General features: G+C 35.5%; 2 protein-coding genes across 3 annotated transcripts in view; one reads left to right on the forward strand and one right to left on the reverse strand.

Moving 5' to 3' along the window:
- The window catches only part of LOC101789646 (left-right determination factor 2), a 59,347-nt gene that overhangs the window by 20,468 nt on the left and 21,995 nt on the right, over positions 1-16,884 (reverse strand). The gene's annotated exons all lie outside the window — the stretch shown is intronic.
- TMEM63A (transmembrane protein 63A) overlaps positions 1-16,884 on the forward strand; it is a 28,340-nt gene that overhangs the window by 980 nt on the left and 10,476 nt on the right. Inside the window, exons 3-17 of one of the 2 annotated variants that reach the window (XM_072035496.1) lie at positions 745-941; positions 3,077-3,156; positions 4,671-4,734; positions 5,873-5,910; positions 7,012-7,154; positions 7,784-7,835; positions 8,971-9,079; positions 9,483-9,553; positions 9,996-10,076; positions 10,612-10,735; positions 11,103-11,236; positions 11,356-11,385; positions 13,954-14,091; positions 15,585-15,738; positions 16,478-16,584. In XM_072035496.1, coding sequence (XP_071891597.1) covers positions 756-941; positions 3,077-3,156; positions 4,671-4,734; positions 5,873-5,910; positions 7,012-7,154; positions 7,784-7,835; positions 8,971-9,079; positions 9,483-9,553; positions 9,996-10,076; positions 10,612-10,735; positions 11,103-11,236; positions 11,356-11,385; positions 13,954-14,091; positions 15,585-15,738; positions 16,478-16,584 — 1,511 coding nt within the window. In that variant the 5' untranslated portion in view covers positions 745-755. The remainder of the gene's footprint in view (positions 1-744; positions 942-3,076; positions 3,157-4,670; positions 4,735-5,872; positions 5,911-7,011; positions 7,155-7,783; positions 7,836-8,970; positions 9,080-9,482; positions 9,554-9,995; positions 10,077-10,611; positions 10,736-11,102; positions 11,237-11,355; positions 11,386-13,953; positions 14,092-15,584; positions 15,739-16,477; positions 16,585-16,884) is intronic. The other variant, XM_027453692.3, reaches the window with a different exon arrangement.

Here is a 16,884-nt window from a genome sequence, read left to right on the forward strand (position 1 = left end):
ATATCAGTAGCTAAATCTTGTCTGGTCTCATATATTACTAATTTATTTGAGCAAGTCAGATGATTAAAATGAGGTACATGGCTGTCTCATAGAAAATTGGAAATACTCTGTTCTTTCATGGTAATGATATATTGTAATTACTGTGCTGTTCTCCTAGTTAAACTCTCCAACTGAAAAGGAAAATATTCCAAGAACAGAAAAAGAGGAGCATGTGTATTTGGTAGTATTTTTTTTTTCTTCCTGGGTAAATAGTGGCAAATTTGTTAATAATCTCAAGGTTTTGGATTCAAACGTTTGGATGCGAAGTTCATAAGCTAGTGTAATCACACATGCTCATTTACTAGGAGACATCTTTGAACTTTTATAGTTTGTTGGAATATTCAATGCCCTGTGTTACTCCTAGAATCAGAATCCAGCCTGAAAGTAGTTTAGTGTTATAAGTTAGATAAAAGAGGAGTTTGTGTGTTCTTCTGTAGCCTTCCTCAGAGGTCTGCATGGAACGTGGTTGCTTAGATGTCTGGAATTCTTGCTTGGGCTCTGCTAGTAACTGAGTCTACTGAATAACTGAGTTACTGCAAAAATATTTCTCAGGTGAAGAGGAATGATTTATTAAATACAACTTCTTTTCCAAAGTACTTTCCTTGTCGAATCTTACTATGTTCGCTGTACTTAATGATGATAGTACATCTCAGAAATATCAGGAAGGCTTTTCACATGGTTGTTTCTTTTTTTCTTTTTATTAAGGGAGAGAGAAAATGAGCCTTTCCTTGTTTCTGGATTTTGGACATTCTCATCTAGCCTACTACTGGAATAGAAGTGTACCTTTCAACTCAACAAATGAGACGTACTGCTACAGCACAGCCCGGGGCAGCACGGTGCTCCAGGGAGTAACTTTTGGTGGAATCCCAACTGTCCTGCTGCTTGATGTAACCTGCTTTGTTGTAAGACCAGTTTCTATTTCATGTATTGAAAATACAGGGGCCATCTCAAAAGTTAGACACAGAATTCTGCACAATTTTTATCAGGTAGCAATTTGTTTCCGAGAACCTTCAGAATAATAAATGTGTTAAGGCTGTCCTGAGAACTTCAAGGTAGTTTACTTTCAATTATTGATAAAAGCTCTCATGTAAGTGGGATGATGATGTCACTGTGTGTTGGATGTGTAGGTGTAGAGAGAGTGCAGTATGATGGGCTCTGTATTTAGAATCATGGTGGGCTTTGTGTAGTGGTAGCTCAATTTTCTATGTTTTGTCTTAATGGCAAGATCATTTTTTCCTTACTCTGGGTTTAACTCCTGAGTATGTTTTTCAGAACAGGAACACCACTACTAAATTGCTTATCCATAGGAAAATATCGATTGTTTTACAGGAGTTACAGTATGGAAAATCTGTCACTTCAGAGATCTTTGAGTTATATTTTGTGAAGCTGTCGAAGAAATAGCGTTCTGATCAGCTCAGTCTGGACAAAAGGAGAAACAAGACTATCTGCTGATCTGGAGGCTCCAGGGCATGCCTGAGACTCCAATAAAATTTATGGTTATTTCAATGAGTTTGGTCTTACTGGTCTTAAGCCACCAGAAAAAACAGAACTGTGCAACTGCAAATGGGCTTGATAAGTAAGGTTTCTGGTAATGAAATGAGACTGAGGGAATCACAGTTCCTGAATTCTAGAAGGCCACTGTGGGGAAACTTGAAACCGCCTCTGTGAGGTCTGAGCTGGTAGTTCCATAAGAACTAGAGCATGTTCCTAAAAATTACATAGTGACATTTATTAATATTTTGTTGGACTATTTGGGGGGATATTTTCTGAGCTGTGGTTGAATTTAAAGATGCTGAGTCTCTTCTTTTGAGTTCCTTTCTGTTGTACTCTCCTCTCAAAAGGCATTAGGATAAGTTAGCTGCCGTGTAGAAGACTTATCTCTTTTTCAGATACCGAGTACTGCAATTTATTTAGCAACTCCTGTATTCCTCCTATGTTTATGACATCTCTATTGCAAATACCCTATATAAGTGTCAGTTGATGTAATTCTGAATATTACTTCTAGGCTGGTTTCCTAGGGAAGTGAGGTTTATGTATTGCACTGCCCACCCGTTTGTCAGTTCCTCCTAATAACCATAGAACATATTAGCCGATTTCAACCAAAATTGTCAGTGACTTGATTTTCAATGATTTGTTGTCATTGAAATTTCTGGGTTCCTGAAGTTTAATGGGCAGATAAGAGAGAGATCTAAATTTGCATTTCCTGTTGGGGGTAAATCTATTACAAGAAGGTTTTATTTATTGCGAAATGCGGAAATGAGCTGGGTAATCTTGACATTTATCCTGACTGGCCAGTTGGGACTTGCAGAGCTTGAAATAAGTTGCGTTACTGGCACTACTTCCTAGCCAAACAGGTACGGGATGTAGGAGGGGCTAGAAGGTGAGAGTGTAGGTGTTAACATATGTTTAGGGAACAGGCTTTGTTAGTTCTGCATCGCTGCTTCATACAGAGCATGGTCTTTTTAAGAAATTAAAAAATCCTATGCATCTGTGAAATAAATAGTGTTTTTTTTTTCTTGTTTTCCTAGCCTCTTTCAAAATGTGAAAATATAGAGGGGAGAGCAAAAATCCGTTGGAGAAATCAACTATAAGTTTCTGGGGTTTGAGTTATAATGTATTATTGCTGAGAAGGATACTAAATAATTCTCATACTTGAGAAAATAGTTGACCCCCACCCCCTTACAGCTGGTTACACTGCTGTTTAAAAAAAAAACACAATTCATTGCAAGTCTTCCATTGTAGTTCTGTGTGGGAGTAAAGAAAAACAGTAAAGGTGTATTTATGAAAATTTGGACTTTCTGTCAAATACTACTTGCTAGTTTTCCTGACTGTTACAAACCTTTATCAGTATTCAGTTTGGAAATACTACGTTCAGAAGTCTTCCTTCATAAATTAGAACAGCAAAGTAGCTGTTCTGGCCTTTGTGTCCCAGGCCAAGTTGGTTTAAGAGCTAGGACAGCATTTTTGACAGTACCTATAGAATAATGGTAATGAAATTGAAAATAAATATTCAAAGATCTTTCTTTTTCTTTTCTAGGTTTTCATGTTTCTCTTTTCCACTATAAGAAAGAGATTCTGGGATTACGGTCGTGTTGCTCTGGTGTCAGAAACTGAAAGGTAAAAAGATACACAATTGGATTGATTTCTTGAAACCTGTTGGGGACCGTGGAAGTTAATAGAGTAAATAGGGCTTAAATTACATGAATTTTTATCACTTAGATGTGCTTGTAATCACATACATATTTGTTAAAAACATTGTCATGCTGCTTTGTTTGAAATACGTCCTATTCACAGAGTTCCCCTTTGCAGTGTCAGTTAATAAAACTGTATTTGCCATTGTCATTGTAAATCTCATTCCCTTGTCGTGGTTTAAGGAAGTGGAAGTAAAAAAAAAAAAAAAAAAAAAAAAAGGCTGCTTGTCTGCTAGCAAATCACATAACCACTTGTTAATGTTTACAGTGTTTCTGTAATAGAAGAATATTAACTTGTGTTTATCCTGGTTCAGGCCTAGTATCTTCCCAGTGCTCCCTATGCAGACTGTATCATAACAAGTCTGAAGGGTTTAAAAAAAAAATTCTTGTTATGAGTTTCTGAAATTCTTCACTGATTTATTTTTATTTTTTTAGTGATAACTGCATCTCAGCTTTTTATTTATTTTAAATATTGTTTATACAAGGTGATCTCTTGAGATGTTTAAAAGCTAGTTATGTTTTTATGAAGTGGGTGAAGATTACCAGTGAGGCTCCTGCTGATATTAATGTTATATCTAAGTTGTGGTAATCTGCAATTAAGCAAAAGGAAGTGGCTCCAAGTGTGGTTTTCTTAGTCTCTATCCACGTACGAGTGTGAAAAGTGGATGCAACAAAAAAGATGGACAATAATTGAGACAGTGTTAATCTAGCTAGCTCAGGTAGCAGGAATGAAGATGCTCCGGTACAGGCTTCCTAATGGGCTGTAGGGATCCACAGAGATCCACAACCAGATGTTTGAGTCAGACAGGTAGGAGTCTACGTTGTTATCCCTGCGGGATAGTGACCTAGGAATACTGTAATCATGGGCATATCAACATTGCAACATTTCTTTTTAGCAACAAACTGAAAACAGGTACTTTGCTGTTTTTGAGACCTACAGACTTTCTAATTGTTTTTAGCCTTGCTACAAGACCGAATTTGCATGAGGAGTTCCTGCAGTTAAAGGACTGAATTGTGCAGGGAAATTCAGAGAAATGGCTCTAAGATAAAAGGAAGAGAGGTGGAGGGAAAGAAGTGTGCAGGAATATCTGAGTAGGAAACTAGTTTGCAGAATTGATCTTGCCTAGGCTTAAAACCTGTTTTGCATTTTTTTACGTGACTTCAATTTAATACTTGAATAAAACATACAGTTCTATTTCTAGTTCGGTTACACACTCTCACTTCAGGAGCTCACAAGTACTAACTTAGGAACATGAGATGCAGTACAAGCTTCTGTGTAGCATATGCATGAAAAGTGAAAGCCACAGCCTTCGTAAGAGGGAAAAGTATTTTACTACTACTTCACTTAGTTACTTCAAAATAGTTGAAGTTGAAATAATTCTATGGAATTTCAGCATTTGCTATTAAAGATACTTAAATTAAATGATGTTTTTATTTCAGTGAATTGAGATACAACCGGTTGTCAGTATCTTCATTGGTACCTGAAGCTCTTGAATATGACAGTGTAAGTATTCTAGAGTTTTAGTATTTTTTTAGATATAAACTGTGTAATGGAATCTGCTGTGGTTTGCCCTTGCACCTAGCCCAATGAACCAGTCACTGCATGTAGATAGCTTTCACGTGTGAAAAATTAGTAATACATCATGTGCTGTTTTTATAGAACTGTATGGAATCTTCATTTTCTAACAAACTATTGCGATATCATAAACCAGGATCTTCTGTCAGCATTGTTTTCAAGTAACTCTCTTATCTGGGAGAGGGATTGTACGTTACTGTTTAAAAAAAGTGGGGAAATGGACTGTGAAATATGTATTTCACAGAAATATGTATTATTTTAACGTTGTAAATAAAACCTATTTGATCTTCATAGTACTTTTTTTTTCTCATGAAAAAGAAAAATGGATGAAAGCATGAGACTAGTAATAATGCCATCTACTTTTAAAGTAGACTTTAAAAAGCAACTTCAAAACAACTATATCACTGAAACCATTGAATAAAAACGTGTAATTATTTAAATATTATTAACTTGAAAAGTAGGCCTTTCAAGAAAGAGGGCTTTGGCTTTTTTAACCATACAGAACATGCAGTGGGATGTGATCTCTGCTGTACAGTTTCATAGGAGGACTTGAAATTAATAGAAAGGCTTCTTATCTAGCTTTACATCACTGTGTGGCTTCTAACTTCAGTTTAAGAGATTAACTTGTATGAGACTCACGTGTAGCTTATCCTTGAAATTGGGGTCTCTGAAAATGTTTTTGTTTTTTTTTTTGGCAGGGGGAAATCACCTGTTTAAAACAGTGCATTACAAACCAATTTTCATTACAAGATTAAATTGTGATTTTTGTTCAGAGATGGGATCTGGACACACTTCATAAATTTTAAAAGTCCAAGCAGTAAACCTGCAAATAATCTTCCACCACCATCCACTAATGTCTTAAATACTCTCTGAAGGCAGATGTTACAAAGAACCCTTTAAAAATATGTAAAGTATTCTGTATATTTCTAAACAATGATTTTGGAGTAATGCTGCAAGTTTTTTAGCTAAGAAATTGGCTTTAATAGAAATAGAAATGCTTCCCTCAATTGTACAGATTAGAGACTATGTTTTTCTATGTTGGCTCCTAAAACATCTTTCTTTATAGGGGTTTTGTTCTTGGATGACAGCTGCTTTTCGGATGCAGTAAGTATATGAAAAAGTAGTGAACTTTCTGCACTTTTTTTTTCTTCCCCTGTATAGATAGAACTTAATACAAACAATATGTGCCTCCAGTGGGGTAGGAAAAAGAATATGAAAACAAGGTGACCACATAGGAATACAGGATACAGTTGCCTTTCTTTTAGCAGTATAGGGACTTCCTGATTAAGGAACAGATTTTGAACTGAAGTGAGTCTATGGCTTTTGTATGGGTTCTGATAACCAGGCTTTAGGCTTTTACCCTTCAAACAGTACTGCATGGGTGATCACTGTTTGAAGCAAGTGGGGCCTTGGGTAGGTGACAGGCTTTCCCTGCAAGGGTATTTATGGAGAACTGTTGGTTTACTTGGGGCTGGAATTGACTGACAAGGAAAAGCCAATTCCACTGTCTCCAAGAAACTGAGCATTAGACATGTGATATTCGTTCTCTCTATCCCTTTGGGCTTAGTAAACTGTGATTTATTTATTTTTTAACCAATTCCTAGCTTAGATACATTGAAACAAGAAAGGGATGGGGTTTGAGCCTGTCTCTCTGTTTTCGCTAGTTCAGTTCCTTCCTTTTCTAAGAACTAATATTTTACTCATCTGTCTTGCTGAAAAGAGGTAGATGACGGTTCTTTTGGAAACGTATTAATACCTTCTGTTAATTGGGAGGCATGAAAGTAAGGTGGTTCTGTTATCATTTTCCTCATGGAAATTGAGATGAATGAATGCTGTCACAGCGTGTTCCTAAAATTTGAGTTAGACTTAAAACCCTGTGACTGTCTTAAAACAGGAAGTCATGGCAGATGTCTTTGTCATCTCTAGCTTGATAAAAGGATGTTGTATGCATATTTCCTTTTCAGATTACTTGTTTCTATCTTAAATTTCTCTATGTTAATTTTCGTATGTTGATACTGTGCAAGAAGACACTGTTGGAACTTGAAGTTAAACTTTTGTGTGAAGGAACGCAACCATGTTGAAAACTGAAAGTCATTGGGTAGACTGAGAGAATAATGTATGTTTAAGAAACAAAATGACACAGAAAACAAAAACCCCAGTGATACTGAGTAGACTGACCTTTGTGCTTTTCTGTCAATGGTGTAGTGATGATGAGATTCATGACAGATGTGGTGAAGATGCCATACATTACCTTTCCTTCCAGCGTCACATCATCTGTTTGTTGATTGCTGTCAGTGTTTTGTCTGTGGGTGTCATACTGCCTGTCAACTTATCAGGTGATCTACTTGGTAAGTTTTTTTACATTGTTTATGCACGTGCAGTTCTTTCTGTTGTGATGGTTGAACTTGTAATAGTCGGTGCTAAAAGATCATTTAGCTTTTCAGATATAGTATATCTCTTTCTCCTTTGAACATATACTCAATTTTCAGTCACTTGAATGATGGCTTTTCAAATATCTGATAGTCTAAGAAGCAAAGCCATATAAATTTTCTCATTTTTGACCTCAGTAAGGTTATTGGTATTGTTCTGTAAGCACTGAATTCATGCAGTTTAAAAAAACTGTCAGAGAAGAGAAATCAGTGAAGATGAAATAAGAATGTGAAGGAAACGGATTCTAAACCCTAAACAGCATTGTTAATTGGATATGAACAGAGACTTAGAGGAGAGGGGGACAGGCTGCAAAGATCTGATATTCAGATCTTAAAAATTATTATTTCTCTTGATAGGTTGAAAGTGGTTTATTACTTGCACTCTTTTGCCAACTTTAAAATGCAATATTGCAAACTAGCATTGATTATGATTCTGAATATATTCAATGTTGAATAGATCGATATTTTAAAAAGAGAAAAGCTGGCTTTCTCATAGTTTGCATGTGAATTTTGCACCAGTTAATTACGATACTTGTTTTTGTTCTTAGTTAAAGATCCCTATAGTTTTGGAAGAACAACTATACAAAATTTAGAAACTGGGTAAGTAAATGCTGCAGAGAACTTTTATACTTATGTCTCTTTCCTACCATAGTCTCTAAACACAATGAATTGATACTTGCAACATGGCTCACAGGGTAGGAATTACTTATTTAAGCATCATCAACTGAAACTGGGATGTGTTCTGCTTCAGGCTACGCATTACAGCACTGATAAGAAATCTAGAAACTTGGCTTCTACTCTCAGCTCTTACTTCCTATACCATGTGCTTTTCTTGGCTAATGTTCACACATTTAACAATATTATTTTCAGAAATTTCCATGTTGAAAGAAACCATGGTGCAGAAAGGGAAATAAAGCTGACAGCTTTACTGTAACATGTAAGAGAATTCAAGTCATTTGAGTTACACTGGATTTGCATGTGTCTGTCCCATTTGAGACCACTGTTAAAATTACTTCTATTTTTTTTAAACCTATACAATAGTTGAAATACAAGGCTATATGTTTTTTCTGTGTTGTATTACTTGATCAAAAAAAAAAATCTATCTATGCTCTTATGTCCAATAGAATTTCTGCCAATGCACTTCATTTTTTCTAACCACATCATGATTCCTAGTAACTAGTGGAGACTTTTGATTGTTTTTTATCTGCAAAATAGATTAAGTTAAGTTTTAAGATTAAGTCTTAAGTTAACTGTAATTATTAATGCTCTTCACAAAAATGAAGAGCTGTTCATAGAACCAAACTTTCCTAAGTTTGGAGGAACAAGCTATCAGAGAAGCAATGTTTACTCCCTGTATTGGGTTATTTTCATTTTGGGTAAGGATTGTCTTCAAGGGGAGTTCAATTATGCACTAAATGTGGTTATGCCAATAAAATACATTTTGGCAAATACTGTGGGGTATACTATTGATAATCTGAATGCAAAGGCACAAGCCAAATGCCTCCTAAAAGGTCCATGCTATAGAATAGTGGTTTTCTGTGCAGTTTCGTTTACTGTTTATTGTAAAATGCAATGAGTAACCCTAGTGGCTGTCCAAGCATCTTCATGGGTATGACTATTTACCAGTTATTACTTTTTTTATGATGGTGTTCAAAGAAAGGTTTTGATGGCTGCTTGTATCAGTAGGACAATTAGTTGTTTCTATTTCTCACATTCATAACATTTTGTCCAACAGTAACGATCTTCTTTGGCTGCACACATTTTTTGCTGTTGTTTACCTGATTCTGACCGTTGTCTTCATGAGACATCACATGAAGGCAGTCACATATAAAGAAGAAAACATAGTAAGTTTGTGTTTTTTGTTTTTTTTTTTAAGTGTTTGAAAGTGAATAATATTAGAAAAGTAAATTGCTAAGATGCCTCCTCCTTGCTAGAATGTGATGCAAGTGTGAGGGGAATTTACTGAAAGCAAAACTCCACTGAGTGAATTGTGAAACATGGCTGGAGAGACAAGGAGTGGGGAGGGACTTGTGAAATTTTGATGCATCTTCAACTAGTATAGAAGGTAAATGTGTTGCCGTCTTGAATAGGTGCAGCTTCCATCAAAATCAGAGCATCCTACTTTTTTTTTTTCCACCCCCCTCTAAAGCTTAGCTATCTGTGCTATGTCAATTCCTTCCTCATATTCTTTTCTCCTTAGTCATACGGTTGGTTTCTCAAAATAGGATTTTTTTTTTTCTTTTGCAGGTAAAATGCACGTTGTTTATAACTGGTCTTCCAAAAAATGTAAATCAAGAAACCATACGACAACATTTCATGTAAGTTCTGTGCTTGACGAGTATTATTAGGAACAGGCGATTTAAAATTATCCTGGTAGTTCTACCTGTCCAAACAAATATTTTTTGACTCTTGCACTGTTTCAAATCCATGTTATAGTATCCATCTTTTCTAAGTGTATTTATTACTTAGAAATAATTGAGAATAGAAGGGAAGATATTATATTTCAATAAAGCTAGATAGCTGATCTGAATATTAGAATCTAAAAAAGTGGCTGCATATCCATGCTTACCATTAATGCTCCCACATGGCTTTTATTTGGGAATAATGCTGCACATCTCATTCAAGTAACTTTCAGCATCTGTCTCCATGGAAGTCTCCTCTCTGTGGTACACCATTGAGATGTCATTTAGATATCAATGATGCTCTTTGAAAAAGTTTCTTCAGTGTACTGTCTTTTCTCACATAGTGCTTCCTTTTCAGTGCTGCCTACCCAAGCTGCTCTGTGCTGGAGGTCCAGCTGTGTTATGATGTAGCCAGGCTTATTTATCTATTTAAAAAAAGGTACTCTTTTTGTAATATATCTGAGTTTGGAATAATTTTATGAATGTTTTGCCAGTCCTCAATCAATTTTTACAAGTAGTACTAAGCTTGCATATACTAGAACTGCTTTCTGCTCTTAAAGTTCTGGTCTGGTATTCAGTTAGATTCAGCTGTATTTTGAAGTGAGCTGTAGCTGGTTTTTTGTTTGTTTTTTTTTTTGTTTGTTTGTTTGGGCAGTACAAAGTGGAAAACAGAGCTGTTACATTAGTAATTAGAAACTGTAGCAGACCTTTGCTTTGCTCAGAGATCTTGGACACAGAAGGAAAAAGGGTTGTTTTCTGGGCTATACAATAACAACTTTTCCTTCTGGAACCTCACAACAAGTGTAGACTCATGATATTATAGGTTTGAAAATAAATTGTATGAAGTAGACAAAATAAGATATATGAGTATCTTTGATTTGTTATGAGTCCTTGACGTAATTTTTTCTCTTGGGGGTAACTTGCTGTTGATACTGTTCTCTTGCAAAATGTTTTGGATGTATTTTTCTATCTAGGAAACAGGCAGAAAAAAGCCTGACTTACTATAAGCATCTGCATCAGAAGCACGGCAAGCGAGTCCAAATCAACCCGAAGCCATGTGGTCAGTTCTGCTGCTGTGAAATGAGAGGATGTGAAAGGGTAAGAGATAACGTTCATTCTTACTTGTGGCTGGGAAGATTAATATAGGAGTAGAGAAAACTGTTTTTTGTGTAACATCTTGTTGAACTTCAGAAGATAATTATGTATTGCAGGGAGCTCATCTTTCATGTTCTTTTACAGTAGGGAAGAGGAGTGCCTTAAAATTTCTGAGGTTTAATCGTAGTGCAAAAACAGAAGTACAAAAAAACCCCCTTCTGGTTGTTTGTCTTTGTGCAGTGATGTGATTTGTAATTTCTGGAATTAGTGTAAGGAATAGGGGCTATGGTTTGTGTAAACTGTATTTTAATGAAGGTATTAGCTATCTGATACTTGGATGTAACAGTAACAGTCCTCAATTTCCCAACAGGAGGATGCTGTAGATTATTATACTAGAGTTAATAATGCACTGATGGAAGAATTCTCAAAGGAGGAACAAGCTGTTAAAAATAAACCACTGGGAATGGCATTTGTAACATTTCAAGAGAAATCCATGGCAACCTAGTAAGTTTTGTCTGCTGTTGTCTTTGTTCTGTTTTAACTGTAATAGTACTACTAATCTGATCTGATTTATGTTGCTTGTGTGCTTATGTTGGTTCTTCTTCCTTTCTTCTTCTTCACCGTCCTGTGGATTTGGTCTGCTCTGCTTACTGGTAAGTTTCCCTGTAAGTGTGCGTTAAGCCTCTATATTTCAAACAAAGAATTTAGATGCTAAGAGACTAAATGGCTCTAGACATTTATTGGTATAAGGAACTTCCTCTTCTGTGTGGGATGCATCAGTGTAGGCTAATAGTAGGTCAGACTAGTTGGATCTTGAATGTGGGTTACTGATTTTTCCATTTTCTACTGTGCAAGTGAAGTTACCAATCTATCACAACGGGTGCCAATTATACTGCTAGTTAGTAATCTCAACCAAGTAGTTAGTGACTGACGTGGCCATCAGTGCTTAATTATTTTTGTTTTAAAGGTAGTTTCTGGATGTTTAGTGTTGGCAAAGAACCAGGCAGAGTAAAGAGGAGAAACTGAAGTTTCCAGCTTTGAGTGTCTGTAAATAAATAGCTTAATAACTTGGTGTGCAAGATTTAATGAAAAGTATGTGTGTCCGTGCGCTCAGTCTTTTTATGTTGTGTATGTGTCTATAAATCTGTGTGAGTACATAATTATTCACCATACTTTTTAAAAATTAAGTTGTTAGATAAGCTAGGATAAGACAATTCAAAAAAGACATTTTTAAAGCTATGACATTTTTAAAGCTATTCTAGGTTTTAGGAATACTTCTTTGTGAGATGATGGAGGGTTATATGGCACAATCTGTTTCAATATTCCTTTTTTGCTTGTAGATTGCTTATGACCCTCAAAATCTGTTTGACTTAGGATTTTACTATATGTGTATTTCGTACCTTTTACTATAGGTACGTGTGTAGACCTATTATCAGAAGGTGTTCAGCCCCTTTTATTTAGTTGTGTGTAGAGAAAACGCATGTAAGCTGCCATTTTGTTTAGCAGTTTGTGAGCATCTCTTACTAGCATGAAGTGAGTAAAGGGAAGCAGAGTAATATTTGTAATAGAAGCATAACACATCACATTTGTTTTTTTTAATTCTTCATAGCATTTCTAGTTTAAATTGTCTGTGTTCTTTTGACCCTCAAGTCACAGTAGAGAGCCAGTCTTTCAGGCTCTTTTCAGGGAACTCCAGGGTGTAGGATTTCAAGGATTTGAGATGCTGGAAAAACTTTGCATGCTGCTCTTTAACCGACTATTAATTATGTGATGAAATCTGCCCTTCTGTTTTTGTGATGTTACATACTGTACTTTGAGATTCTAGAGCATGAATTAATGCTTTAAGATGTGAATCTAAAAGGAAAAATAAGCACTGAGGTTCTTTCTCTAGCTGTTCATTTCTTGTTTTTAATTTTGATAGGATAATTTCTTCTCAGACGTGTTCTGAATTGCACTGCAGGCATCTGAGTTGGAGTTACTAAGAATGGAACATATTTTAGCTTGTTTAGCTTGCAGTGGATTCTATTCTTTGGAAAACTAGATTACAGAAGGAGCTGAGGCTACCATCAGATTAGAAAGTCATATGGTGCCACTAGTGGTCTCTGCCCCACAGAGCCCTGAAATAAAATAGGGTGGAGGAAGCTGGAAGCCAGGACTGATGTTCATGGAGTCAGGTAGCTGTAGAAGCTGGATTGAAGTTGGTGCTCATGTTGGTGTAGTGTGGTTGGAATTGCTAAAGCTTGCTTCATATTTACTCTTTAAAAACAAGCTATCGAAGTATCGAAAAACTTTCTTAGCATCTTGCAGCAGCAAGTATTTACAGTTTTACATCGCTACTTGAATTCTGGTAAGGTAAAAATCTGTTTTGTCTTCTATTGTTTTGTTTGGTGTCTGCGTGGTTCTCTGTTTTCTTTATGTTAAGAGCATGACTTATAAAAAAGCATGTTCAGGAATTTTACAGTCCACTTGTTCAAATACAATGTACATGTATACTGTTTCTATGCTAGTGAAATGGTGTTTATCTGGAGTAGAACCTTTTTACACTGTAACTTGCACACAGTTGTATTGTCTCTGAATATATGCTTATCACTTCTGTCGGTGTGTTTTGAGAAATCTTTTAGAGCATTTATTCTGGCCATGTTTCAATGTGGTTTAAATACATTGATATTCAACTCAAAATATTAGAAGATAAAACTAAATGTTGTGATTATTTTGAGAACAGGCAAAAGGTTATTATTGTGAAGTGTGAGGATACCAAAATTCTATGAAACGCAAAGATGGCTAGATTTCGTATTGGTGTAATGAAGTAGTGTAGACTAATTGTTCACTCTGCTATGACTTGAGAAAAGTTGCTGTTATGTAAGAGGTGTTGGGGAACTGTCTTTTTTTCCTGATGCTCTCGGACTTTGTTTTTTAATATGAACCACTGCTGCCATTAGTGTTAATAGAAGCACTGAACAGCTCAAATCAAGATTGCTTTTTTGTTTTCCAGTTTTGTCAGTTATCAAAGGTCCGTGGTAGTAACTGTTTACATACATGAGATGATGTTACAATCAGCTAATAACCATTTCATCTAAATGCATTCTCAATCTCTAGTTATTAAAAGGGGAAAAAAAACAGCACCACAAACTCTTATCACTACTACCAGTCTTCCTCTATATATGCAGTGTTTTCAGGTGTAAAAAATTGGAAAAATCCTCCTCTTGTTTCCCTCCTTACAGCGTCCTTAAGGACTTCAATGCGTGCAAATGTGACGGATTTAATTGTAAAGGAGAACCACAGCCATCACCCTACAGCAAGGAGCTGTACATATCAAACTGGAAGGTTAAATATGCTCCATATCCCGAGAATATATGTTGGTAAGATTCCTGTCTTCCACAATTTATTTATGATAGTGCAGGTGTAGAATGGAGACAGGAGAAGGGGTCTAAGTGCATTTTTCTTTAACCCTAAACTGAAACTTTATGGAATGTTTCCATGTGGCTGGTGTGAATCTTTATTTCCATTAATGGTGCTCTTCATTGACCTTTGGAATGTCTCTCAGAGGTTGACTATAGAGTTCTACCACAATGAAGTTCTGGTACTTGCAGTTCTTAATTTTGATTTTTTTTTTAAAGCTGTTTTTATTATTTTTTTTAATTAGTCTCTAACTCCTCCTTTCTATTTTTTGAGGTTAATATATATCTATTGTTGAGGTGAGGCAAGGAATTTGGTGTTAGTGCTGAGTATTCCTCAAGTATGTGTGTGTGTGTGTGTGTGTGTGTGTATGTGTATATATATATATATATATATATATATATATATATATATATATATATATATATATATAAAATATATAAAAATATATATATAAAATATATATATTTGGCAATGCCACAGGACGAGTACAGCTTGATCCACTCTGAACTATGGTCTGTTTTCCAACATCTTTTTTACTGACCCAGTAAATTTCACAGACTTTACTTAGGAGAGTGTGTGAAAATAGATAAGTGCTTTTTGAATCAAGCTGTTCCTGTGCGGTCTTCTGTCATGCTTAGAGGCTAAAAATGACTAAATGTTTTCCAGTTGCTTTGTAAATAACTTAGGATTGCACCAATGTAATCTTCACGTCATATGACAGAAAAATTGTTGTGACATTTCTATTGCCCAAACTGAAACTGCAAATAAGACAAAAAATACTCATTGTTTGGCTTTTCCCTTGAAAATAAGGAGTTTGCCATGTTACTTACCTAGGCTCAACGTGAGAGTTGTCAGCAGAGGGAATGATAATGAGCCTCTATTTCTGCTTTGTCTGTTCTTAATACTTGGCTTTGGCTGAGGTTCAAATCATTACAGTCCTGTTGGGAACTATTTCAGAAAACATTAAGAACACTGCCTGGTTAAGACCTGTGGTTGCTGTGGGTGCAGTTGGATGTTTCAGTTGGGTGGTTTTTTTGTGTTTTTATATAAATCAGAGTTTCTTGGTAGATTCTGCTTCTAATAGCTGTTCTTCTTGCTGAACTTCTCTGTATAGTTGCAATCTCGTTCTAACTTTCACAGCTTAATAATGTGGAAATACTAAACAGAAAGTGTTTCATCCTAAAGCTTAACTACTTTGGACATTGTATTTAAGTGTTATAAAAATTTTGAAAGTGTAAGTTATGTTATCATTCAAGAAAGGTTGCTCTGTTTTCATTATTTCTAACAGCAACTGGAACTTCTGTAGTACTTTGTTATTTAGCTTTGAGAATATGAAAGCCTGCTTTAGAAATAGTAGTGCCACCTATTACTTGATAGTAAGCATTTGCTATTACATATATATATATATATTTATCTGTTTGTTTTTGTCTTTTTTTTTTTTTTTTTTTGGCAGGAATAATCTTTCAGTGCATGGTTTCAAATGGTGGTTTAGATGGTTTTGCATTAATTTCTTTCTTTTTATCGTGCTGTTTTTTCTTACCACTCCATCCATAATCATTTCAACTATGGACAAGTTCAATGTCACTAAACCTATTCACTACCTTAACGTGAGTATCACTATGTTTGGATATAGCTGTATTTCACACCAAAATGTTACTAAATGGATAGGTGTATAGTGAGAAAACGAAATAATGTCTGTAAGCTACATTCAGTTGAAATTCTCAGAATTGCTTAGTGTAGCTTCTGATTAAAAAGTGCATGTCTAGAATCAGGTCCTCTTTTGTTCTTTGATAGTAGGCTGGATAATTTCATCTGAAACTTTATTATATAAAATTTTTTATTTGTAGTAAAAGTTGCATTCCAAAGTTTCCTATCTTTAAATATTTAAAATATAAAACCTTTTGCCAAAAATGGAATTTCATGTCCAACTTGTATTTTGATTTTTATGATGAGAAGAGGGGAATTCAGATTTGTAAACTCTAAAGTAAAATGCCATGGTTTTATTTTGCTTACTGGATTGAAAACCAGGATGTCACGTATATCTGGTCCTAGTCTGACTTCAGCTGAAATCTTACAAACTGTTCATATTAGATATTTCCCCAAGGTGGTATAAACTACATAAAAGCTACTTGTGAGACTTCACCCTCATGGAATTTAATCCCAATCCTACACCTGTTTCCTGTTTTGCACATGAGCTCTGCTTCATTCTGAGTCTGCATCTGAATATGATTTTCACAGTCCAACCTGCTATAATTTACAAAAGGCTAATTAGTGCAGCCTCTGTTCTTCTATCACAGCTGCATTAAAATATTTTTAACACCTTTATTTTTTTTTTTTCCCAATTAGAATCCCATCATCAGTCAGTTTTTCCCAACGCTCTTGCTTTGGTCCTTCTCAGCTTTGCTACCAACAATTGTCTATTACTCAACATTGCTGGAGTCCCACTGGACAAAGTAAGCAAGATCTTCCTCTGTTTTGGTCTTAGCTGTACTACTAGAACAAATGGAGAAAGTGCTTATCTTTCATGGTGCTTTTAAATCGCCAGATCTCTCATAGCCAGGAATATCACGTTCTCATCACTTTCTAATGCAATACTGAACACTTTGGAGTTATTACACTTGCTGTATTAATTACAGATTCAACCACATGATTTGCTTATGCTCCCTCATCACATATACATTGTGCTTAAAACTTACTTGGAAAGAAATGTATCTTCACCAGGAGTATGGGTAATACCTCTGACCCTGTAACTA

The sequence above is a fragment of the Anas platyrhynchos genome, chromosome 3, assembly GCF_047663525.1.
Source record: "Anas platyrhynchos isolate ZD024472 breed Pekin duck chromosome 3, IASCAAS_PekinDuck_T2T, whole genome shotgun sequence".
NCBI lineage: Eukaryota > Metazoa > Chordata > Aves > Anseriformes > Anatidae > Anas > Anas platyrhynchos.